Genomic DNA, 26,094 nt, shown 5'->3' with positions numbered 1-26,094 from the left:
GAAATATATTATTTGCTAATCCGTCAAGTGGACGAAAACTGGACCATGAACGGAAACTAGCGCAATTACCCTATAAGACATTTTAACATCTGCCAATGTTGCATCAGCAATAATGCATGTTGGTATTTAAGTTGATTCTAACGGGAATTATGTATGTATAGGGCGAAGAGTCCGTCGGTTCCATCAACACGATGTCGATCTGCAAGTCGGAGCTGCTGTTCTCGCCGGTGAAGGAGCACGGCGTGCACTTCAGCGTGGACAGCCTGGACTGCTCGCTGCCCGCGGAGCAGGACCTTATCCTCACGTGCCAGGCCAACAAGGACAACTACACCATTGCCTTCGAGGGCAGCCTCACCGTCTACTCCGAGGACAGCGAGTGTAACGAGTTTGCCGTCAATCAAAAACATGGTTAGTTATTTTGTATTAAAATTGTATTGTTTTTCCACCTAGATATGTACGTATATCATTCTTAACTTAGGTGTCGAATGTATTTTAATTAGAATAAAGTATACTCATATTTATTGAGCATGAGAAAATTTTATGTGCTATAAATTATATGTGCTCATTATATAGGAAAAACACGCTGAAACCATTCATTGTACTGTTGTATTTTGTTACACTGTTAAATATTTCTAATTACCGGAATTAAAACGTATCAATTGAAGTCCCAAAACTGTTAAAATGAACATGTTTCAATCCTTTAATTTTTTTTTTATCAAATGATTTTATTAGGTTTTTGGAAAAATGAATCGTTCGATCCAATCATACGTAGAGTGAGGTATTTCAGATGATGACATAATTGTTTACCTTAGTCGTGATTACGTCCAATATGATTCATTGTGTCGTCTACGTCTATTTTCAGACAAATTGGATAAGCAAGAAGATAATGCAACGCTAGATGAAAGAACACGCAGGAATTTAGAATTATTAGAAAGATGTAAGAAACTAACCAATAAGCTAACTACTTCTATGGCTAGGAGTGACTTAGGATTAACTACTTGGAGTAAGCTTAAGAAACAGACCAACCATTCGCCTTTAAGAAGGTAAGTTTGACATGTTTATTTATACATTATGTTTTTATTTTAATTGTTGTCAACGAATCACTCATATATTGGCATGTAAACAGACACCCATCGGGGAACAACAATGAAGATTCCCATGAAGCGACCGATGCAACAAGTGATATGAGCAACTCGGTTATCAAGAGCCAAAGTCTGCCGAACCTCTACAGAAGAAAGATTATGAGCAGTTCCATCAACTCGGCTGCTCTCAGCAATTCAACGGTACGAAAATATACTAGTAACAACAGACTAAATTAATATCACTTTATTTATGATCTCAATTCTGCCTGTTTTTGTAAAGATGCAAACCCTATTGCAGAGCTGCACTGAACGGAGGGCATTGTGGAAAATGCCCTACTTTAAAATGCAAATACGCTACCTCAAAAAATAAAATCAACGAATAATAAAGCAGCTGATGCGAAGTTAACCTTTTCGACGCCAACAACGGATATATCCGCACCGCATGTCCAACGACAAAGACGGATTAATCCGTCACAGACCACAGAGCAACATAGACCTACGTGCATAGGCATAAAGTTCAATTTCAGTTTTGACACTTCGGTGATGGTCATGACGGTGGCGTCTGAGTGACAGCTTTTGTGTTTGACACGGCGTCGAAAAGGTTAATCTATAGTAGAATAGTAAAAAATTACTACCTACATCCACTCGACCTGTAATCATAGTTTCCCTACCTTAAATTTATGTCTAGATGCCCTATGATTATTATAACCGCTCCGTAAGCTTGACCTTGTTGCCTTTCATTAACACTTTGTTATGCCCTTGTTTGCAGGTCGATTCTTTCACCACCAATCAAAGGTTAATGGGTACTCCGACCTGCATGAAAGTATACGATGTATCGCAGCACCGTTCGACGCACGGAAGTCAGCATTCAGAACCAATGAGTACCTCCTCTACCGAAAACCAGTCATCTTCAGACAAAAGTCAACCAAAGCAGGCCTTTAGCCTGGTAAAACTGTTTATGAAACAAAAAAGCAACGATGGTGTAGTTGGATTGGATCAAATAGACAGGTCAGAATGCTGGCCATCTAGCTCAGGTGGTGAAAGTGGAGACTCCATGGGAGAGCCAAAAGATGACTCCAAAATTTTAGTGCGTTCTCAAATGGAATTGCCGTGTGATGTACCGGAAGAGGGCTCAGCAATTTACGATGAGATTCCACCTAGCAACCCGTACAATAATAGAGTTTATGACGAAGTAATAGAAGAGGAAGATAATGATGGCGTTAAATTAAGCGATAGCGAATCCAATCTTTATGCGACAGTAAATAAACGCCACTCAAAGAGAACTAACGTCAATATGATGAATAGCCCTTCAAGACTGAGAAGTAATAAAAAATCATATTCTTCCCAATCGTCCAACACTAGTGTTAGTATATCGAGTTGCTCAGAGTCGGATGGAACTCAGATTACAAAAACGAATCGATTATTGCAAAGAGAGCCTTTTGATAACAAATCTACTTCTACTCATCTCGAGACCACCACTATTGATAAGAGTATGCAGACGTCCACGTTACAAATGTCGACCATATCCCATGAACGTGAACTATTCAAGGTGGTGGAACCCTCGTTTCTCGAGAAACTTAAAGAAGGAGACTGTGAGAAACCTGTATTCATACTGTACCCTAACTACACGCTTCCCGATATCAGTTTTCTGAACGGCCGACCAAATATATACCTGAATCCTGTAAAAGTAAACGTATCGCCAAAATCAAGCGAAATCAAGAGGAACAGACTGAACGTTAAAGGTAAACGACCATTTTCTTGCAACGACGTGGAGATGCTAAAAAAGAAGGGGCTCGGGCACATAAAAGATTGGGATTCATTAAACTTTTTGCTACCCACAGAATGCAAGCAAATGTTATCAGAGTTACCCGAATTGATGCAAAACGTAAGAGAAAAAGAATGTGGATCAAAATGCGGTGACAAATACTATAACGCGACACCTAGATCCAAGGGCAGGCCCATGAGTTGCGACTGCAACAACCTGGCGGGCCACAACACCACCGTGTCATCCAGCTCCAGCACGGCCACGCAGCCCTCGTCCGGCTATCGCGGCTCCTCCACCATGCTCACCGACTCCTCCGCGCAGGCCAGTCCCGCGCCGCACGGCAACTTCAACCCCTTGTTCGTCTACCGCTACGACAGCGCCACCAGCTCGGAGGCCAGCAACAACGAGGGCCCGAGAACCAACCCCGCCGTGCCGAAGCGATCGCTCTCGGCGGCCAAGCAGGGCGAGCACGCCCCGCCCAGACCCCCTCTACCTAAGAGCATTTTGCGTAAGTCGATGGACAAAACGCGTAAAACGAGCACGCCGTCAAAACGTTACAGTATGTTCGAAATGGACGAGCTTTTGCAAGATCAGATCGTTTGTATGACGGCTGCGACAGAGCACAAGACGAAGAGAAGATCGCTGCAGGAGCCTTATTATTTACAAAATCAAACCACAGAATATAGGAAAAATAATGATTTAGCTGCCAAAAGACTATCGCAGCAATTTCTCGATGCGGCCGAAAAAGATGCCGACTACAATGAACTTTTCCACGATGAAGGTGTCGGTACTGAGAGTAGCCTGGAATCGGGCAAATCGAATGAATTGAAATACCACAGACCTCACACGCCACCGATGCCTAAACCGAGAACTAAGAAAACTGAGTACACGGAGTTCCCTCCACCGGGCGCTCTGATCAGCAGCGCTGATTTACAACAATTAGAGGAGTTTTTGAAATTAAGCGGCTTTAATTGCCAAAATATGGATGAATGGGACCAAAATCAAGTCCAAAAGGTAAGAAATCAGGTTACCAAGTTTCTACAAATGAAACGTTCTCAGGAAGAAAATCAAAGGTCCACAGATTCTAGCAGCAGTAGCTGCAATAGCAAAAAATCTGTTAGTTTTGCCCATAAGTCTGAGGCCAAGCCCGAAACTCAACCAACCCAAGTGAAGGCAATGGAAGAGCTGAAAGTAGCCAGTCTCACCACACCGCCTAACTCACCTAATATTTCTGCTGTAATTTCACAAAGACTATATCAGGTATCATTTTTCTCTAAATAGTTTGTCGACATCATTGCCTATTGATTTCTGTGAGTACCTTTGGTTCTTTTATGTTTCTTTGCGGCTTGCCAAACTTATGTCTTTATTTATGCACATTATTTTTTGTCAACAACCCGCTTGTTGTCTTAATTTTGCCTGAAATAAAAACTGGCTAATTTTATTGGGCTGTTTATATCGTTCACTAATTCATTTCACACATGTTAATAATACCTATCTAGAGATGTCGGCTACTTATTATTTGCTTTTCCAGGGTAAAAACTTGGCGGAGATACCAATTTGTGAAGAAGCTGAAATAAGCCCAGACGAATTCAGCAGCCCCTTGCACCACGACAGCAGAGGAAAATACGACTTAATTGATTTATCACAAAAAAGAGGTAAGGATTTGGATTCGTCGTCAAATTACTACGACGAAATTACCATTTTAATGACATCTGAACTAAAAGTCATTTTTTTTTAAATTATGTTTATGCTTCTTTTTTCAGCCTTAGTCTCAAATGTGACGGATGCGGTGGAAATGTTGATTCAACACTTCTCTTCGGCCACTGACCAAGCCGAACTGGCTTTCCTGGGTGACTCTAAACAGTCTCCAGCTTGCGCCAAAATCGCCCTAAATGCTCTATGCCCGGCATTGTACGCTGTTTTCAGAGATGGGCTTAAGGAGAACATTGAAACCTCCTTCGGAGCCGTAAACAACTCCGTGTGGCAAATGGTGGAGACTACCGCAAGGCAGGGTCCAATAACAAAGTCCTTGAACGAGTTAGTGTTGAGGATCAATAGTGAAGATGCTGTCACGGAAGGGCTGGTTAAATTCAACGCCTTCATTCTGGGACTATTAAAGTGAGTTGAGGATATAAACTTTCTTTTTATTTTTATGCCATTCGATTAAATAAATAAAGTGACTTGTTATACAGTCTTTACAATAGTATACTGAAATTGATCGGTTGTCCTGAAGCGGCAATAAAATTAAACTTCTAAAATATGTAATTTTTCCAACATATACAGATATGAGCAAGACGCAAGAACTAATGATTGCAAAATGAGATCTAAAGAGATAAAAATATTCAAATCAGCCTTCTCACTTTTTGTTTGTTTCGTGTTCTCAATGACCAAATACAGTTTTTCTGCAATTTCCCGAAAAAAAAGTCTTAGGTACAATTAGAAGTCCTTATTGGTATATTCCTACAAATTTAATATCCATATAGATACTTTTTGTTCAGCTATTTAGAGTTCCCGACCATCCTTGTATGTAAAATAATCTTATAAATTTTAGAATTTAAATTCGTACCTTTTAAACGTAACGTAACGGTTTTTTGTACAGCGCTCAATCAGTGGACGCATGGGTATCGTACGTGCGCACCCGCGAGTCGGTGCTGAGCAAGGCCTACAACGGCGACTCGCTGCTGCTGGCCGGCGTGCAGTCGCCGCGCTGCCGCGCGCTGCTGGACTCGCTGCAGGCCGCGCTGGAGCCGCTGCGCCTGCTGCCCTTCTCGCTCGACCTCATGTTCGAGATGCGCGAGCTGCACCGCAGCTTCAAGAAGATCGAGAGCGACATGCGCGCCGCTAGTCGGGTGAGTTGCGTAGTTTTATCGTTTACTCATCGCTGAGAATCGTGGCCGCACGTGAATACCCAGGGCTGACTGATAGAGATATTTTGGAGCTGTCTTGATTGTGCCATTCCAGCTCACAGTTGTATAGATGCTGCTCTAGATATAATTCCGCCCGTTAGAGTAAAAAAAATCACAGATTTCCACTTGCTACAGTCTCGAAACAAATGCTTCACACACTTTCATGACGTTCTTCGTGCATGATCTATGACCATTGTCGCCTCTTTCATTCAGTCACGCAAGGTAGGTACTTCCCCTAGTCAGTACCGATTTTTGAAATGTATATTCTCGGATAATTTATAAGAAACCTAAGGTAAGGTGGGGTAAGACTATCACCGGGACAAAACAAACACTTATATGGAATCCTCATACTGTTTGTGTTGCCCCAAGCGAAATAAACTATGTTCGTCTTACCCCACCTTACCTTATTTCTTATGACCCTAACAAAGTCATTATTGGTGTTTTTGTCTAAATATTTGGTTACAGCTTGTTGTTTCCTACTTACATATATACTAATCAACAAATCAATATTTTTGCAATACATATTTTAACTACAGTTAATCTTGAGGTAGGTACGTAACTGTAGTTATAATATTAGCGACCATGTTAGCTGAAAATCGTATATTGTACAATATTGTCCTCGTTTCTACCTACAAATGAATTCACTCTACTGCTAACACGCTTGCCGCAAAGGGAGACATCGCTTTATTTGCATTTTATTGTTTATTGCATGTGCTTACGACTCACGATAATACACTCAAGTCTGTGAACGGATAACATTTTGCATTTCGTTCGTGCACAGCTTTCATAAAAATGCAAATAAGGCCCTGCTTACGTTTCACGTGTGTCAGCCCATGAAGGTCGTTCACGTCGCCGTGGATGGCATGATGCATGATGCTAAAAGTCTTTGGTGTATTTAACAGCCTACCTCGATTAACACCCCACCACTAACACTGAACCAGCGGAACTTGCTGAAACTAGTGCGCTCCATGCATTCGAGCGGGCTTTCGAGCGACGACTGCCAGACAAGCGTCATAATGAGGCACAAAGAGCCAAAAAAGAAGGAGCCGTCTACCCCCGACCTTCTAAACGACTCCGCTAACGTAAAGACCGCGCTCGAGAAAAACAGACCACGCTCCTGCGTGAATCCTTCGCCGATCGGATACGACCTATGTCCGAACAACAGCAGGATAGAGTTAGAGAATAACCGGCGCTGGTCCGGGGTGCAGCTGGGCTCGAAGCTGATGCAGGCGTTCGACCGGCTCGTGTTCGACGACAGCGATGACTACACGGACAGCCTGGAGACCAACAAGACCGCGCGGCCTGCCGCCGCCGACTCCAAGGTAACGGCTGGGCTCTACCCTACCTCAGTGTGCTTCGTGTCTTAGATCCACGTTTTCTTCGTTTTGTGTTCATTCATTTTCTGGTTGTTTTTTTTTTGCAGGAACGCTTACAGCTTTTAACCAATTTTGCACTTTATTTATTTATATTTTAAGTTGTGTTGAGCACTATAATTTTTGTGTGATTATTATATAGTTTTAACACAGAATTTTAATAACAGTTAGTATTTGCATTTTTATGTACTTACATCATTTATAGAACTAATATTCTTGAGTAAACGGGGTAACGGTGACAGGCACATGGATATAATCATATTTCCATGGTTGTCCGATTTAAATTATCAACTTTTTGTTATATCAATATTATATTAGATATTATTTAATGATATACACTTTCACGCCAATCAGTAATAAGATTAATTTATAATTCTGTCTGGGTTTGTTACAGCTGGAACGCAGCGGTGAGGAGTGGCGGCCAGGGTCTGCGAGCAGCGGTCACAGCGCGGCGGCCAGCGGCCACTCGGGCGGCAAGTTCCGGAGGCTCCAGCTCAAGTGGGAGCTGCTCAGCAACGCCGAGAGCCCCTCCTCGCCATCTGGTATGCTTTCAAATTTAATAACACAAATTCTGATAAGATATAAACTCGTATACCTAATGGGTGTGGCCGGTCGAATGCTTTTTGCAGATGGCGCCGGCATAGGTTTCTCCTATCAATCAGTAGGTTTTTTTTACGGCCCTAGAAACAGGGTAAACCAAAGCTGGTGCCATAAAAACTTTTGACAGTTGCCAACCCCATTCTATCAAACATTACTAAGGACAAGGATGTTTCACTTCCTTTTTAGGGTTCCGTACCCAAAGTACTAAAAACCCTAATACTAAGACTACGCTGTCCGTCTGTCTGTCACCAGGCTGTATCTCATGAACCGTAATAGCTAGACAGTTGAAATTTTCACAGATGATGTATTTCTGTTGCCGCTATAACAACAAATACTAAAAAGTACGGAACCCTCGGTGCGCGAGTCCGACTCGCACTTGGCCGGTTTTTTAACCACACCACCAATTTTCCTGTTTTTTTATTTCAACTAAATATACTTAAGCGCCGTGTAAACCTCATACTCTGTGGGAATCTCCAAAAAGTCACGTTTGTTTTATAATCGTACTTTATGTACAGGAGAGACGTCCCCGGCAGCGGCGCGCGGCTCCAAGATCCCCCGGCCCGTGTCGTCGCCCGTGCGGCCCGCGGCGCCCACCGGCCCCGAGCCCGCCAAGAATGCCCACCGGTTACTCATTACTCATATATTTCTAGTATAGCTTCTACTTATACTGTTGATGAGTCATGATTTCGGCATAACACTTTGTAAATGCACGTGCTCGAGCATTAATCAAATTATTTTGATTTGACTAACACTTTTTTATTAGACGCAAACTGAATGAGTAAGATGGTCATAATTATCGATAATGTAGATAATGTGGATGATGATCAGCATAATATACAAACAAATCAAAAATAATGTTCTGCACATTTTTACCAAATCGCTAATCGACCTTTGAGTGCTAAATTATATTTCAAAAGTAGTCTTCCAGTAGTAGTAAATTAGTTTTCGTCTGCGTCTATATTTACACTTGAGATTGTTAGACGTCGTACAATAGCAATATTTGTATTGCGCAGGGGCATCCCGGTGCCGGTGCGCAAGGTCGCGTCCCCGACGGCGAGCGCCGGCGCCCGCGCCGCGCCTGCGCGAGCGACCTCCGCCAAGCGCCCGCAACCCGCCAACAGGTAACAAATATTCCAGCATCTAACCTTTTTCTATAATGATACAGGACTATTTTACTTTGGTTTGCACTTTAAAGGTGGGGGGAAATCTTGCAATTTACGTTATTTAAGTTTACAGCTTACTACAACTAGCTACGCAACTCGCCTAAGAAATAGGGAAAAAATAAATAAATAAATAAAACGTTTATTCAAAGATCTTACTTACAACTAAATACATATGTTCTTCTGCCAAACCACACAGTGGTTTGTTGGCAGACGAGGCTCCTTTGCGTTTGTGTTAGCGGTTGATATGTAACTTAAACCTAAACTTACCTACTTAACCCTTTACTGCATGCGCAGCCTAGAATATACACCATTTTGAGAAGTTACGAGTGGGAGAATTCCTATATTTTCTAAATGTTTACAGAACTCAGCTGTGTTAGCACTCTTGTAGAACACTGATTTATTTGCACCATTTTCATACTTTTTTTCCTTGATTATTTTGCCGGTGGTGGTAGAATATTACGCTTATTACATATACGCTTTTTTACCTGGACATACTCAGAACTTTCCCCGAAGCTGTGAAGAAAGTCGTCGCCAAGACCAAGGAAAAGGAAGCAGTTATTTGCAAGCCGGTTGCTAGGAAACCCGCGCCGTATGTACAGATTAAAACATCTAGCGTACTAACAGCACTAACGAAAACTTTTATCTCATTTTACGCTATTGCTTTATACTTATACACAAGCATGTATCTTACTAACATCTACGCTAATCAATCTATGAAAATGAGCCAATGTGTTTTCCTCTTAGCTAATAACAACGAAACAAGCAATTAATCACTTACAAAGCTTCTGGTAATACATTATGTGCATTTTGGCCAGTAACTTAATAATATGGACCGAAATTATCTACGGTTGCCTACCGAGTAAACAAAGAGCTTATTGGGAAGAAATATAATAAACGAGGAAGTTATTAACATTGAGAAAGGCAATGTCTTCATATTTTATACATAAAACCTCATTACAAGCCAACAAGACAAGTAAAAATGTTAGTTTTTAGGGTTCTGTAGCCAAATGGCAAAAAACGGATTCGTCATGTCTGTCTGTCCGTCCGTATGTCACAGCCACTTTTTTCCGAAACTAAGAACTTATACTGTTGAAACTTGGTAAGTAGATGTATTCTGTGAACCGCATTAAGATTTTCACACAAAAAAAACAATAAATTTTGGGGTTCCCCATACTTGGAACTGAAACTCAAAAAAATTTTTTCATCAAACCCATACGTGAGGGGTATCTATGGATAGGTCTTCAAAAATGATATTGAGGAGACACTTCCAAGGTGGTAAAATGTGTCTCCCCCCCCCCCCCCTCCTGTAACTTCTAAAACAGGAGAATGATATAACTGAAAAAAATATATGATGTACATTACCATGCATCCGCAATTTACCTTTCACTCACGTTTCACATAAAAAATACATTGTTTAAATTGTGTAATGTACGGAACCCTCGGTGCGCGAGACCGACTCGCACTTGGCCGGTTTTTATGTTTATCTTAGGTTTATTTTAGTTTATAAGTAATTCGTGTTTACTTCTTTGTTACATTTCTCTGATGAATATAATTTTACATGGTTAAAAAAAGGTTTTATGTTTTGTGTTGAAAATGTTATTTTGAACTAAAGATTTACATGAGCGCGTACCATCGATTGGCACAGAATAAATAAATAAAAAAAGCAAGGTTACCGGATATCGTTTGCGTTTCATCCAAATGGAAAATATGTCGGTGCACGTATTTTATGTCACGTCAGCGTGTGACCTTTAGGTTACGAAGATACTTGTTTCATATTATGTGGTATATACATATAGATAAAGTAAGTATTATGCACCACTTTAGAAATAAACTGCAGTATCTAAATTTATGAATAAATTGCGTACGTACGAGGAAATCACTTGGTGTTTTAGGGGTCAGACTATTCAACACATTACCTGCTGAAATCAGAGATGTCTCTAGTGATGTCACATTTACTGTTAAAATTAAAAAAACATTACTAGAGATGCTACACTATCGACGAATTTTTCGACAGGGTGTCATCGAACCACACACACGATGTAAAAGTCTAATTTCGCTGTTTTCATGGGACATTATTTTCATTGTGAATCTTTATTTTTAATTTATTCATTATTATATGAATTACTATACACTATTTAAAATTATGTGACCAAATTTAGAATTATTTGAATTTATAATTACGACTGACATGATATATTATTGTATTTCCGTTTTTCGCTTTAACATATATGTATGCTATAATTTGTTTTTAACTTTAAACGATGTTTACTTTTGTAATTTTATTTTATGTACTCTGGACGTGTAATTTACTTTATCAATAAATATATGAATAATATGTTAGTGTACCGATATCTATTTAGATTTAGATATGGTATTTTAGATATTTGTATATAGTAATCGCTGGCCAAATATTTTGCTAATATTTTAAAATCCTATTCATCTACAATCATATGTAACAACAATAATGACGTTAAAGTTTTACATCATTTGACCTTTTGTCTAATAAAGAACCCACAACAATGAGAAAACTTTCCCGCTAAGATATAACTATGTAAAACCACTTGTAAGGAATATGACCTCGACTTCTGACGTAAATTGTCGTCGGGCAAGGCCCCAAATTTGCATGACTGAAGATAATTGGTACTCATTATATAGGTACTCGTACATTGAGTACACTAATAAAATTGAAATAATTTGAGTTAGCATTATTATTATTAATCATGGTTTTTAGGCTGACTGTCGTATGAAACTTGTATATAAGTGATGAGGTAAGTGACGAGTATAAAGACTTAAAGTCCAATCAACTTCTTTTTTGTAACTGTCAAGCCGATAACCACTACGGAATTTAATATAAAATACTGAAACGTGACGTCACATCCGAGTAATATCAAATCAGCAATGTTTAGAACTGTTACGAATGTGGTGTTGTCAGGACGTCGCGGGTGGACGGCGCTTGGGCGTCGCCGGCGCCGCGGCCGGCCTCGCTGCCGTACGGCCGCGCGCCGCCGCCCGCCGCGCCGCGCCGCGCCGCCTCCTCCTCCGCCGCCCGCCACCACTCTACCACACAGCACCAGAAACACAAGTCAGTACCTACACTCACGCAAGTCACGCTTGAAACGCAATTTTCTGAGAGAATGAAACCGTAGACCTTCTACGGCGTAGCGCGTAGCAACTCTCAAGCAAAAATGAGTTACGTGCTTACGTGCACGAAATTCATTATGAGCAATATCGTGGTAATATCATAATGACATCAAATCAATGACAGATATTTTTATTACGATTTGAGTAGCGTAGTATTCAGGGCTACTAGGGTAATAAGTAAATATTTTGACTGTACACAGGTAATACAAGATGTGTGCGCAGATTATTAAATGTCTTTTAATTCTCTTCTACGCATCTACCTAGCGAGACAAATGACAATATAAAGCAAATGATTGACAATTGTATGATGTATGTATCAGATACGTGAGAACACTATGGCACCGGCTACCGTCGGACTCCGGGCACCTCGCGTTCAACGAGGGCGAGCGACTGCGGCTGATCCTCGAGGTGGACTCGCAGCACCTGCTGTGCTGTCGCGGCGACCAGAAGGGGCTGGTGCCGCGCGACGCCGTGCTGCCGGAGGACTTCTGATGCCCGCCCTAACGCTGGCAGCCTGAGTGGCGCCCCTTACACTTCGGCCGCCTTTAAACACGCCACAGGCTGCCGGTTATAAACTCCCCAAAAAGTGTAGTGAAGCAGTGAGCGTTTAGTCATTTCGAACTGGAACTCTTCGGTTGTAATGGATCCCGTGAAGCGAACGTTTTGTATGTGAGGACAACGGTTGTAAATAGTGAGGCGAGGTTTTGTATTCTATTATATGTACATTTTATTTCCAGTTACCTCTCAGCAATATGGATATTTTTATTCGTCACGTAACATACTCTGCTACATCACTAAAATTATAATTTATTTAGTTTATGAATTCTACTCACGTTTATAAATTATTTAGTAAATTCTAGTCTTACGTTTTAAGGCACGACATGGTCTTGAACTGTAAATAATATTATTTAAGGACACAAATTGGGAAAATATTTACGGCAAATATAGAAATGCAAATTGCCTATTTAAGTAAGTAGGTTGATACATTTATTTCTTTGTATAAAACACTGCAGTAAATATTTTTTTCAATGTAATGTGATATAGATGATTATTTGTATTATAGGGATTAATCTCAAATTAATTACTAAGGAAAACATTTGTACGCTAAATTATTCCAAATTAAATGCCGAGAGAAAGACGCCCAATATCGGAAAAAATATAACTTAGGAAAATATAATCGTGAATTTGATGTCTAAAGTTACCCATATTTGTATATCATTATATGATGTGTATAATTCGTAGAGTGTATAGGTATTTCGTGTGTGTTAGAACTACATTGTTTATTTACAACCCCGTTTTTAACAAGTCTTGTGCAAATACTCAAATATTTTTTTTTGCTGTAAACGAATATAATAACTTAAAGTTAAACCAATCAGGTATTGGCCGTTTTTATGCGTGTCGCGAACAGTTAAAGGTAGGATGCTTGTGTTGGGGTGGTAAGAGCAATGCATTGATCTCAGGGAATGACAGACCGTTACAGACTAGTTAACCTGCCACCGGTACTAACTGCATGCGCCTCTCCTCGCACCCTCCTTCGGGTCTATAGTGATGGGATGGTCCCGGGAACTAAAGCGTTACAAGTACAGGTGTCGGGAGCGTAACCTCTAGTGTCACTAACTGCACGGCCTCCTCCACTCTCCCGGTCCCACGGCGTCCCTTCACGGCCTAGTACCAGCTACCGCACATGCTCCGCTTCCCCGATGCACGGGCACCACCCTCGCTCACAGTGATCAGCTAAAACTGCCAGTATTATAAATTAGGCTGCGGTTTCACTTTAGTGACGCTTTTTTGGTTACTGATATTGTGATATACCCAACCATATCACTGCTTAAGGAGGAACAAGGGAAAGAGATATTTTTTGTACCTATTTGTATTGCTCAAGTCTGGAGGAGTATGGTTAAGAACGGTACGATTAATATTCCTGATATACTCTTAATCTAAGAACTTTATACTCGTATGGATATTCAATTCAAATATGTCTGTCGATATAAATTTAATGTAAATAATGTTTTAGCGAAATATTAAATGTCAAAATTTGTAACAAATCTTTTAAATGCACGATACAGTTCCTCTCGTAGTCCGTCGTGCTGTCGAGTCGCCGCATCGGTTAACTTAGCACTAGTGGCCGAACGAAGGTACTCGACGATAGCGGGCGCTTTCTCGAAGCCATACGAAATCGATATTCGATGCTCTTGCCAGCTCCGTGGTAACGTAGAGGCTCGTCGACCGACAAATCTCATTAATCTAGGCTGGTCGTAAGTTACACAAATTAGAACTATACTATAGTTTAAATATTTATACAATAAATATAATAATAATGACATTGATTAAACGTTTATAGTTGAATTAGTCTGCAACTGTCATCAGCATATTAAATCACGTTTGTTTGTGGAAGGATTAGTGTTAGCATTAATTCGCGCTTTGTGACTGAATGATGTGATGTGGCCTTTGTATGTAATTAAAGTTAAATAGTATTTAGTGTGATGTGTGCGCTTGTTGCATCGGTCCGAGTATTTCTACTTACCAATTGTCATCGCTGTATGCTTCTACGACTGTGTTAATTATAATTATAGTTATTTACGATACAAGTGCGGAAAAGAGGAAATTCGAAACGAGTGTCGATAAATTGAAACACGACCGCAGGGAGTGTTTTAAATCGACACGAGTTGCGAATTACCTATTCGCACGTGAATCGTACAACGTTTTACAGTACATATGGCCCTTTAAACTTTCGACATATGCACGAAAAGTGCTCTGTACGCACTTAGACAAACAGACATGCCTTAAGAAATTAATAATTAGTAGCCGGTCGCCGGATAGCTTCGCCATAGCTTCCCCTGCGCCGCCGGCCGGCGCCGCGGCCGCGGGCGTAGATTAAGTTTATAACACCCGTTTGTATGTATTATCGAGTGTAGTCCGATCGTTTTATAAATGACTATTCCTGCGCGTTCTTTCATATTATTAAGTATAGGCATCGTTAGAGGCGGTGTCCCAGCTGTCCTCGCCGGTACAAACTGTTAAGTTATTTACGATAATTAAGACTATTTATAATTGCGATTTATGCGGGATCAATAAGTTGAAATTGTGTTAATAATTTTATTTTCTTAAGAGAAGTATACTAAAGTAAAAAGAGGCTTTCGTTGATTTACGAAACGTCTTAACGAACGACTGAGAAATTAATTCCGAATATATTATTATTATGTTTAACTCGAAATCAATACTGTATCTATTATTATGTATTTCAAAATAAGACATTTTTATTCAAAGTATTTTTTATTTATGTTAGTGCCATACAATTAACAGTGGATAATTGATAAATATTATTGTAACCATATAAACCAAATAAACTTATCTAAAATACTCAAGTGTCTTTTTAGTGTATTCCTTAGCGTTCCCTTAACTGGACTGAAATCTATAACCCCAACCTCTACCGACAAGAGTGTAAAAACCTAAGTCCAATTACTTAGTTTAAATGTGTCGAGAAATATATGGTAATTCTAAGTCGCAAGCAGGGGTCGGAAACCGGTATTTGCTCCATACAAAAATGCCGGTATTATTACGTTATTTTTCGTTCTTTTGTTTATAATTTAATTTTTAATGGGACGTTTTAATAATGCAAAATTGTTTCCTAAATACATGATTCAGTCCTACGTAATGAGCATAAAAAAACTCAAAATATTGGGCTAATTAGGGGTTTTTAAAAAATACTGGTTCCGAGCCCTGGTCGCAAGGTATCAATTATACTTGCATGTTACAGTAGAGGTAGCCAAACTTACGACTATACAGTTTTACACTACACTATTTTTTCTACAAAAGATCTAAAAGTAGATCAAATTACGTAATATCAATCACCTATTCAAGATAACCGTCTCGTCAGCGTGGTGGAAAAATCACTGATTCTTTGGACCACAGTCCACGTCAAACAAGCCATATTTACGTAGTCAGACATAAAACGTATTTTATTCCTCGTCAAAACGTTTATTTACTGATTACGATTAGATGTACCTACTCGTGGACTGCGTACCTACGCATGTCTAGCTAAGTGCTGTTCCACCATGCATAACATTACATAACAGCCAATGGAAAACCAGTATGAAATTGTTATTTATTGCGAGAGAATACAGTATTAAAATTAAATGCGTTTTCCAATGGTTCTTTGGCTGTTGTGTAGCGGGGCAGTGTGTCATCAATGATCACCGCAGTTGGGGTTTCAAACAAAAAACTAACAAGGTTCGTGTGTGGGTGAATCACTTTATTGCTCAATCTATATAAGTTATTTCACATTTACAATCTAAGCACTACACTTGCTAGCTTGAAATTATAACTAGACACGGATCCATAAACATGTGATAGTGAACGTAGAATTACCTAATTCAAGTTTTAAATATATTAGAAGCTTATGAAAATTACACAGCATTAATCGTTGATTAATACAACAACATTTAATGATTATTGAAATAATGAATATAATATAAAAGTAAGAGTTAAAATTATTAACGTCTTGACAAGGATCAAACAGACATTCCGACACTGTGATAGATCAAGGGGACTATTCGAATTAGGTACATATCTAAGTGACAGGTCGTGACACGCCACTAATTTTTCTCTTATAAATTCACACTAAAGGGACTAAAGTAGCATATTGCGTCCATGGCATAACCTGTCATTCTGAAGTGTCGAATAGGCCCCCAGCTTAAATATATTCAATGATATACCCAGTAAGTACGTAGCAGGTTGATTGGAACATTTGGAACCCTGATGGTTTTGCGTTTAATATGAACTTTTATTAACAAGCAGAAATATCCGCCTTGTCAGTGTAAAATTCATTATTCATTTTAAATAATCTATGGCCACGCAATTCTAATCATTTCAGTGCAAAATTATATATACCTACAACTATTCCTAATGATACTATAGTAATAGAACAAATTTTACATTGACTGCTGATAACAATAAAATTATTGTAATAAAATTATATTTTCTGTTACTCAATCGATACTAGTTTTAAATATCATAATGCTGTTTAATTTAGAAAACTTGCAAGAAAAGGAAGTTCTCATTATGATTTCAGAATTAAAAGATTTGTCACAAATAAACATATATGATATGAGTAGTTGATATCGTGAAATTAGGAACACTTGAATTCCTACTCAAATTTTTATCAGGACTGATAATATGTTTTACGGTACAATACAATACAAAATACTCTTTAATCTTTATTGCACACCTCATTACAGAAAACATTACAAAGAATACAGAAAGAAAGAAGGTACGGTACGGTAGTCACAGGAATAAGAAAAACTATGTATTTCTTTTTTTATCCTTGAATTAATTGATTTTGATCAATAATATGTTTGATCTCGGTAGTCGGTTGCCATAAAAACTTTTCATTTAAAAAGTAGGTACTGATCCACAGTTATAATTTTGTTTATCTATTTAATTGAAAATATTAATGGTCCTTACCATTGCGTTCAGTTATAAATTTCTTCATTAAAAATTTGGAAAATGGACGGAAATGTGATTCTTAAAATCTAAGACATAAAATCTACATGATGAGGAGTTGCTATTTCTAATTATTATAATTCATCTCCAATCCACCTCGGGTATCCACAGTTAGTTGCAAAAGTTAGTAAGCGAACAATGCGTATAAAAGGGGTATGCATAGCAGCATAGCACGGTCTCATTCCCCTTTAACAATACCTACCAGTAATATTGCTCGCTTAGCTTAGTCACTTCGGCAGCTAACTCGCAAATCACATTTTTGTAAAATCGCTCCATCCTTAAAACTGAATCAGAAGGCTTGCTACGAGCTACGTGTTCTACAACATATATCTTCTTAAGTGTCAAGCAAAAACACGCAAGTAGGTATAAAATGTGACTAGATGCTCCTTAGCCCCTTATTTGACGTTTTAAGGTTGTGCTAAGTGCCGCTCGAATATAATATGGCCCAATGCTCTTTGTTTTGTTTTTTTAGTAGAATGATATAGGGATATTCCTTTTCATAAAGGAGTTCTACGGATGGGCTCGCACTTATGAATTCATTTGATACCCAAAAATCTACCTTTTCGTGGGTTACATTTGGTAGTCACATTTTGGAATTGTCAATCATTCTATTAGGAGAACAAAACGTCATATATGAGAATCTTAATAAACCGTGAACGCGGGGCGCTGCGCTAGTGATGTCTGGCGCGCACAGGCCGAGCGCATCGGAGCTCTGGCGCTAGCTGGGCGCGCCAAGGAAGCACGCCTGTTCCTCTCGTTGTTCCTTATGATACGGTCCTCGTCCTCGTAGTCTTCGGCGTGCTTGCGAGGGGAGAGAGCGCGCGGAGTGCGGGGCGTGCGCGGCGCGCGCGCCGACCGGCAGCGCATCAGCGGCCGCGGCTCCCCCGACCACTCATGCACGGACATATAATAGTGATCCTGTGGACATTTATTCATTTGTTAGTATTTTACAGATTAAGGAAATATTTAGGAATGTCTGTCCCATGACCTTATAATCCTTGGGTTATGTTGACGTATGTATGTATGTAGAGCCAAGCTTCTAGCAAGCCCTTTGTGAAGTTAGGGCTTGTAGAGTTAGAAGCTTGGCTCTACATGAGATCTGATAACTTTTTGACAGTGCGAACCTTATGGTTTCGTCTTAGCAACATTTTACATGTTTTTTTTTTTTAATTTGCTTATGACAATCTTCCATCCCCTAATTTAAAGGGTGGGGGGTGATTTACTAAAAATCATAAAACATGTATTTTAAATCTATAACAAGGAGTCGATATTTCAATTTTCACACCTCTAGCAGCAAAATTTGCGGACCCTCATCTAAAGTTTTGTCCCCTAGTTTAAGGGGTTCGGGGGTAAAAGTTCCAAGTCTTAGATTTTTTTTGCTGTTTGTGTACTAATACTAGCTTACGTAATTTCAGCTTTCTAGGACTTCAGGAACTCCCCTAAGAGTTTTGCTGATCATCAGTGAATGTGTGAGAGTGAGTCAGTGACGAAATCGGGATTTTTTAGATATCAATAAAATCTAAAATATAAGAGCTATGCTATTGAAATTTTTTATGTTTAATAGGTCCACTATTGACATCATATTCTGAGAATTTTGTTTATCTGGGGTAATCCAGATCCAAGTTATAGGGTTCAATAAAACGACGAAGCGCTTCGAGAAAAGGTAGTGCACTTGCGCTTCGCTTGGCTCGTCTTGGCGGGGGCGCTGCCGTGCCCCCAGATTCTTTACAAAATGCAATATTCAAAATGTTCTAGAAGGCACAAATGAAATCAATTAACTAGGCACGTAGAAAAAGTAATTCTGTAAAATTTGAGCCGCATTTACTTTTATGCAGAAACAATAATTTTAGATACCTACTGCCACTTAATAGTAAATTTTGGCACTTGCAATGCCTTACAACTAAAGAAATAAATATTATAGGACAATCTTACACAAATCGACCTAGTCCCACCAGTAAGCTCAATAAAGGCTTGTGTTCACAACACTGTTCCTGTGTAAGTGGGTACTAGGTGATGATATATACAGGATGGCTAAAAAATTAGTGCATTCCCGTTGCCAGGGAGGTGTTGGGATTATACTGAGCAACTTTTACTCTGGAAACAACCACGAAATCGCGAAAAAAAATTACCCTCCCATAGAAAATGGACCAGCCAAAATGTATGAAACAGCCAATTTTTTTTTGCGATTTCGGGGTTGGTCCCATAATAAAAGTTGCTCAGTATAACCCCAAATCCTCCCCTGCAACGGGAATGCACTTCTTTTTTGGCTAGCCTGTAAATAATATTGATAAAATACATAGAAAATTTCCATAACTCAGGAACAAATCTGTGACAAACACACAAATTAATAGCAGGATTCGAATCCGGGACCCTCCTGCTTCGCAGGCTGAAGGTCACTAACTCACTACCACGACTATGCTAAGAGGCCGGCCGTTCTAAACCACCACAACGAGGATATTTGGATGCAACACAGCTAGTCTCCTAGCGCACGCTACACGCTACATACATTTTTTTTAATTACGAGTAACTAGAGAAATATTTGATGTCTTGGCGGGGGCACTGCCATACCCCCAGATAAGTACCTACATAGTACGGAAGAAGAGTTACATATTTTAAATACAGAGCTGGGCGAATTTTAAGACAATAATAAACGCATCCGCTACGCAAACAACATATGAGGCAAGTGCTCCTTCAATCATCTTAATATGTAAATAATAAGAAAAGAAGTTAACTTACCATGACTTGGTGACGTCCGTCGGTTAGGCATGTGCGTGTGCAAGTGTTTGCCAAGTAAATAAACTACACTCAAAATTACTGCAAATCTGTCTACTAGAGGTGTCTATCACAAGGTATTAGATTCCAGGTAGTTTTAATTAGAAAATTGCATTAAGCTGCTTAGAATCAAGCACCTTGCGATAGACACCCTGTTGCCGTCGGCGGTGATCTGTGAATCGCTATAACACAACTGCAAATTGTATGTACACTTTCTGTTAACATCATTGATCAGCAATTCATGAAATGAAACAAGTTTCTGGTGTTAAGTTGTATTAATTTGTAATAAATAGTAATAATTGTTACATTGTATATATTATATCTTTCGCTTTCACAAAAATCTAGTTTTATCTGGTAAATTTTGAGTATATTTGTTTTATAATTTCAACCAGAATTACAACTTGAATAACTTGATCAAACACCACATATACGTAAAAAACTAATAATGTATTTTTTTTAATTACATGCATATTTTTATGGCGAGCGGATTGAAATAAAAAATAAATAATAATGGTTCAAGTAACTTTAATGCTACATTGTTAGTTTCCTAAATCTGGGATCTGGATCGAATTTTATGTGTAAATATGTAACCTAAAGGAATACAATTATATCCCGTGTAGTGTAGTTTAGTAAATGATTCATAGACGGACCGAAACAGAAAAATTGTCTCTTTTGTAACCGAAATTTAAGGATTAGACTAGATCCTGGAGATGAAGTCTTCCTTTTGCTTGTGACGTATTTAGGTCGCTCAAAACCGATTTCGATTGAAATAAGTATTAAAATGTGTGGACCTTTGTATCGCCCTTTTTTACTTTCGGGAACAGAAAAGACAAACATAAGAAGAACAGGAAATCTGTATACAAGATAATTGCAGGAGACGTGAGCAGGATCAACCCAACGCATTCAGTTAATGATAAGCTACTATTTCGTGCCAGTATTACTGAGATTAACTTTATTTTTTGTCACCCTACAATTAGATACTGTTTGCTTTATTTTATTCGTGACAGATGTCAGATTAAAAGTCATCACAGTCAAGTCAGTTCATAATCGAAGTGCTGTAATAATGGTTAAAGAAGTTTTATCTTTATTAATTAGGCGTTGTAGGGCGATCATGATTGAACATTTACTTAACATAAAGTTAAAAATAGGAAAAGGTGTGGTCGTTTCACTTAAAAACGATGGTGAACGATCCATTAACATTTACTGGGTGTGTAGTTGGTCGTGCTCAGATCTAATGAATAACCCTGTACGAGCTAGCTAAATAATCAATTTACTGAAATATATAATATTTCTTGAAATGCATTAACCAAAAAGCCATAAATTAAAACATATTGCATACTCGCGTCACAACGGTTTCATTTATGTAATAATTTAGATACACTCGCTATCTACATCTAATCACATTTTAATGATTTTAATTATAATTATAAAACATTTTACGCTAGTTACAAAGTCTGGTCAGTCAATCTTGGGGCCACGCGTATTCCTTTCACAGCAATTTGAGAAAACATTTCCTTTTCGGTGTAGTCGATGTGTCAATAACACAGTCTCAAATATCCTCGCGCTCCAAATTATACTTAGGTACCTACATATTTACTTGCAAACAAAAAAATTAGCGCATTTATATCTAACACTATATACTTTCTTCACGTTTAGAAACGAACAAATTCAGTGATAATGATAACAGATAACGTGAACTGCGACCTACACACATTTAACATAAAATATAGATAATATAGGTAATAATAATATAGGTACTAATATCACTTAAAAATAGGTACCATATCTTACACATACGGAGAATTTGCAGTACTTAAGTAGAAACCCAACAAAACATGTAACTACGTGCTGCTAATTTAACTAAGCGGTAATCGTGATAGGTAAGTGCAAAATATGGCTAAAATACAACAAATACACAAAATAACACGGCTTGTCACATTTGGATGGACATTAAAATACCGACTAAAGTTTGGTTTAGACTTAGGTTTAGAATGTATCTATTGGCACTCATGATTATTTGCATCAACATCAGGAATTAAAATACTTTTACTAGTAAGGTTCCTTTCGCTTAACATTTGGCAGCCAGTCTAACAACAGGTATACTGTAACATGAAATATATTGTATAAATTAAGATATGCTACAAATTATAGACATCGATTAAAAGTTCAAATTCAATTCAAGAATTCAAAAATCGTTAAAGCCCTGTCGATAATTAACATAATCATTAATCACTGAAAATGGGTATGTGAAAAGTATAAGTATAGCAAAGTTAAAAATGTACAAAAATGTTGAACTGTTGGTTATAAAAGTTAGTATTTTAGAAGAATTGGAACTCTCCAGCTCTCCACCAATCGATTTCTTCACTGCTGCTGATTCAAATTTTCATCCGACTTCGGTGTCTGCGCAGCTGGCGGCACGGGGCTCTGAAGCAGAATGATACACGTGAATATTTCTCAACCCTTGTTTTTATTTGTTAAAATAAAATTAATCAGAAAATAAATTGTTCGTTGTTAATAACACACAAAAAAAAAGCTAGTCAAAAAAAATAAGTCACAACTAAAAACAACCGCCTGCAGAAAACAATTTACCCTTCAATAAAATGTGTAAACATATTGTGGCTGAAACAAAAACAAACAATAAGCAAATGAGTGAGTAAAGATCCTCCACCAAACACAAAATGAAATGAGTAAAACAAGAGAAGTAAAATAAGGAAAAAGTAGAACGAAAGGCCCACACACAGGAAAAGGCCTCACCTCCTGCCGCGAGTGGATGTGGCTGCCGGGCAAGGGCGACTGCCCGCTCATCTGTTTGATGTACTCCTTGTCGTCGAAGATCTTAATGTCGCCGCCTCCTGGTTTATGTTTAACGTTGTCCATAGATCCAACTTTGCTTTGTGCTTTGAATTCCAATTTTTGATTTTCGATCTGTTCGGAAAAGTGTATGTGCAAATATATATAACAAAAATGAATAAAATTATATTATTTGTACAGAAAGGATAGTTAAATGTAAATAATACATGTGATGTGACTGATATATTGCATAAAGTGATAATCTATTATTCGTTTGCGTGTGCATTTTATGAATTATATTCTATTCAATTCGATATTGCAGTGAAGTAACATAAAACATAAATAATATACTAAACAACATTGCATGCATGTAGACCATATTCACGTGAATCGATACACGTTTATGTATATAGACTTTATAAATTTAAAGGGTGTTAACTTTGTTACACACAATTAAAAAAATTGCATAAATTTTCCACTGCGTCATTCCTCGTGTATTGTGCTAGATTTGAATTTGCTCGTAATAATTAACATCGTCAGGAGATTCTAAACAATCCTTAAAGCACAAGGAAAAACACAAACAGCCAGTGAAAGACAGCCGCAAACGTATCCGTGGGTTCTGCACAAGTCATCGCGTACCGCAGAACAGAACATAACTCAAAAGTAGTTCACTAGCACCCTTTTGACCTATCACAAAACTGACCTTTTTCTCCACATTTTAAGGAAAGGTAAATTGATTATTGTCTATGTGATGCCCTCCACCTTCGTAACTGCCATTTTATATACTACAAAACAACAACAACAACAACATTTTTATTTAAGGACAAATTTACCATATTCTATCGACGTGACTATTTTCAGTGATACGTGTCACAACAGACAAGTGCAATAAGTGGCCTCGAATTTTGTGACCTGACATTAAACATAAACTCACATCATTATTGCTAGAAAGCACATTCAGATCAGTAAACCAGTGCGAATTAAGTACTTGTTACTTACTCCTCTCGTCCCTTTCTTAGCTATGACTGTCGGCTGAAGAATATTGTGGTACATTTTAATTTTACTTTATGCAATAGGTAGGCACAAAATGACGGTGATAAAAATGTAAAGTTTACTAAACTCATAACTACATGCTTGATTATACAGTGGTTTGCGAAACCTACATTCTGATTCTATCTCATTGTCTATTTAGCTCTAATGGGTGAGTGTCAATCAACTCGTACTTGTTATACCGAAAGCTGACCAATGATTTTAATCTACAATCTTGCGCCCTGATATAAACAAAGAAATTACCTTAATCGTTTCTAATATGTATAGTTGTATAGTAACAAACTTAAGTTACCTTAACGGCACCGCCCCCAGGTTTGTGAGTTATGTTTACTGTAGATGAAACCTTAGGCTTGGCTTTATCCTTGAAGTCCAGTTTCACAGTTTCAATTTTCTTATCTCCACCGCCTGGCTTGTAAGCAGCATTTTCTAGGGATCCAATCTTCGACTTAGCGTTCCACTCCAATTTTGTAGTCGTAATCTGCAAGAAAATGTTAAATTAGGACTAACATTTATTAGTAAACGTCCAGAAAGTTTTGAACGTTTTTATTCATTGACAAAATGCTCATCGACGGTTTAAATCCAGTTAACTATTTATTTTTCATCACACTCGCTCAGTAAATGTGGAATTGCACGCTGGCTTAGTGGGAACTATAGAAAAAGCGTTTTCCCTAGGGAGTTATGAAGTTTCTAGTATTATAATTATTTATATACAGTTATTTGTCCTTATACTTCATTCGCAAGTGTGATGAAAAATATTGTGTGTAACTCGGGGCGTATTAATATTGCAAACTCGAGTCTATAAATCGCTCCGGCAAGCCGTCGCGATTTAACTATACTCTCGTTTGAAATATTTAACTTACGCCCCATGTTGCACAATGTACTATTACCTTCTTAGTTCCGCCGCTTGGAGTATAAGTTTCATTCTTAGCAGCAATTCTAGGAGCCGCTTTGAATTCGAGCTTTCTGTTTTCTATCTTGACTTTACCCCCGCCAGGCTTGTACGTCGCGTTGTCCAAAGATCCAATCTTTGATTTAACTGTTTTAATATTTGGCGATGGAGCATTTCCCACTTGGATCTTGTTCATAGGTACTTCTGAAAAGTGAAGTGTTACATTAGGCTCTATAAATTGTAATTTAGTCAGCGTCAATAAATTTAAATTACTAGCTGTTACCCGCGACTTCGTACGCGTGGATTTGTATGTTGGTGGTTATATTATATTCTACATGAGCATAATATAGAACATTATGCAGCAAAAGATATCAGTAGGGACGGTTAATCATTTGTTAATAATTATACAACGCATGAAATTTGTTTTTTACAAACTACGAAGTTTCAAGACCCTAACTGAAAAAAATTGTTCCCGATATAATCCCTCTCGACCCTCTTAGAAGATTTACAAGTCCAATATTTAAAAAAAAATTCGCTCCCGAAACTATAAATACAAACTTTTCAAAAACGGTGTAAGTAATCAGTTTTCGTCTATTTTAATATAATGCCCTTTTTACCAAGTTTCAAGTTGATAGCTTAAAAGAAAATTTGTACCACATATAAACTTACATCCCCTTTTTAACCCCTTTAGGGGTTGAATTTTTAAGAACGTTGAAATAACTTTTTTGAATTCTTATATAATGCCTTTCTACGAAGTTTCAAAGCATTTGTAATAAATTCACTTTCAACGTCTTTTTAACCCTTTTAGGGGATGAATATTTAAAAACGCTTAAATTACTTTTCTTGTATTCTAATAATATGCCTGCTAATATGAATTTTCAATAATGCTGATATAAGTTTTTTTCTCTTTTAATGATATATCTTTCTATGAAGTTTCAAGTACCTAGCTTAGAATAAAATTAGGACCACGACAAACTTTCAACCCCTTTTTAACCACTTTAGGGGATGATTTTTTTTAAAACGCTGATATCACTTTTCTTGTATTCTAATAACATGCCTTT

General features: G+C 38.2%; 2 protein-coding genes across 16 annotated transcripts in view; one reads left to right on the top strand and one right to left on the bottom strand.

The window, feature by feature from the left end:
* LOC134750560 (uncharacterized) overlaps positions 1-15,390 on the top strand; it is a 93,591-nt gene extending 78,201 nt beyond the window's left edge. For 7 of the 10 annotated variants that reach the window (XM_063685810.1, XM_063685803.1, XM_063685771.1 and 4 more), the window contains 14 exons: positions 162-408; positions 863-1,043; positions 1,127-1,283; positions 1,852-4,107; positions 4,379-4,502; positions 4,611-4,965; positions 5,447-5,696; positions 6,656-7,075; positions 7,521-7,668; positions 8,242-8,350; positions 8,740-8,847; positions 9,389-9,478; positions 11,822-11,971; positions 12,351-15,390. In XM_063685810.1, the coding sequence (XP_063541880.1) occupies positions 162-408; positions 863-1,043; positions 1,127-1,283; positions 1,852-4,107; positions 4,379-4,502; positions 4,611-4,965; positions 5,447-5,696; positions 6,656-7,075; positions 7,521-7,668; positions 8,242-8,350; positions 8,740-8,847; positions 9,389-9,478; positions 11,822-11,971; positions 12,351-12,522 (4,767 nt within the window). In that variant the 3' untranslated portion in view covers positions 12,523-15,390. The remainder of the gene's footprint in view (positions 1-161; positions 409-862; positions 1,044-1,126; positions 1,284-1,851; positions 4,108-4,378; positions 4,503-4,610; positions 4,966-5,446; positions 5,697-6,655; positions 7,076-7,520; positions 7,669-8,241; positions 8,351-8,739; positions 8,848-9,388; positions 9,479-11,821; positions 11,972-12,350) is intronic. The other 3 variants (XM_063685816.1, XM_063685779.1, XM_063685823.1) reach the window with 3 other exon arrangements.
* Positions 15,391-16,261: 871 nt separating this feature from the next.
* LOC134750710 (microtubule-associated protein 4) overlaps positions 16,262-26,094 on the bottom strand; it is a 28,272-nt gene continuing 18,439 nt past the window's right edge. Inside the window, exons 6-10 of one of the 6 annotated variants that reach the window (XM_063685960.1) lie at positions 25,032-25,237; positions 24,437-24,622; positions 24,094-24,126; positions 23,059-23,229; positions 20,774-22,728 (exon numbers count right to left, since the gene is read on the bottom strand). In XM_063685960.1, the coding sequence (XP_063542030.1) occupies positions 22,666-22,728; positions 23,059-23,229; positions 24,094-24,126; positions 24,437-24,622; positions 25,032-25,237 (659 nt within the window). In that variant the 3' untranslated portion in view covers positions 20,774-22,665. Of the gene's footprint in view, positions 18,451-20,769; positions 22,729-23,058; positions 23,230-24,093; positions 24,127-24,436; positions 24,623-25,031; positions 25,238-26,094 lie in introns of those variants that run through there. The other 5 variants (XM_063685942.1, XM_063685973.1, XM_063685967.1 and 2 more) reach the window with 5 other exon arrangements.

Source organism: Cydia strobilella, chromosome 2 (assembly GCF_947568885.1).
Source record: "Cydia strobilella chromosome 2, ilCydStro3.1, whole genome shotgun sequence".
NCBI lineage: Eukaryota > Metazoa > Arthropoda > Insecta > Lepidoptera > Tortricidae > Cydia > Cydia strobilella.
This window is presented reverse-complemented; position numbering and strand designations above follow the sequence as displayed.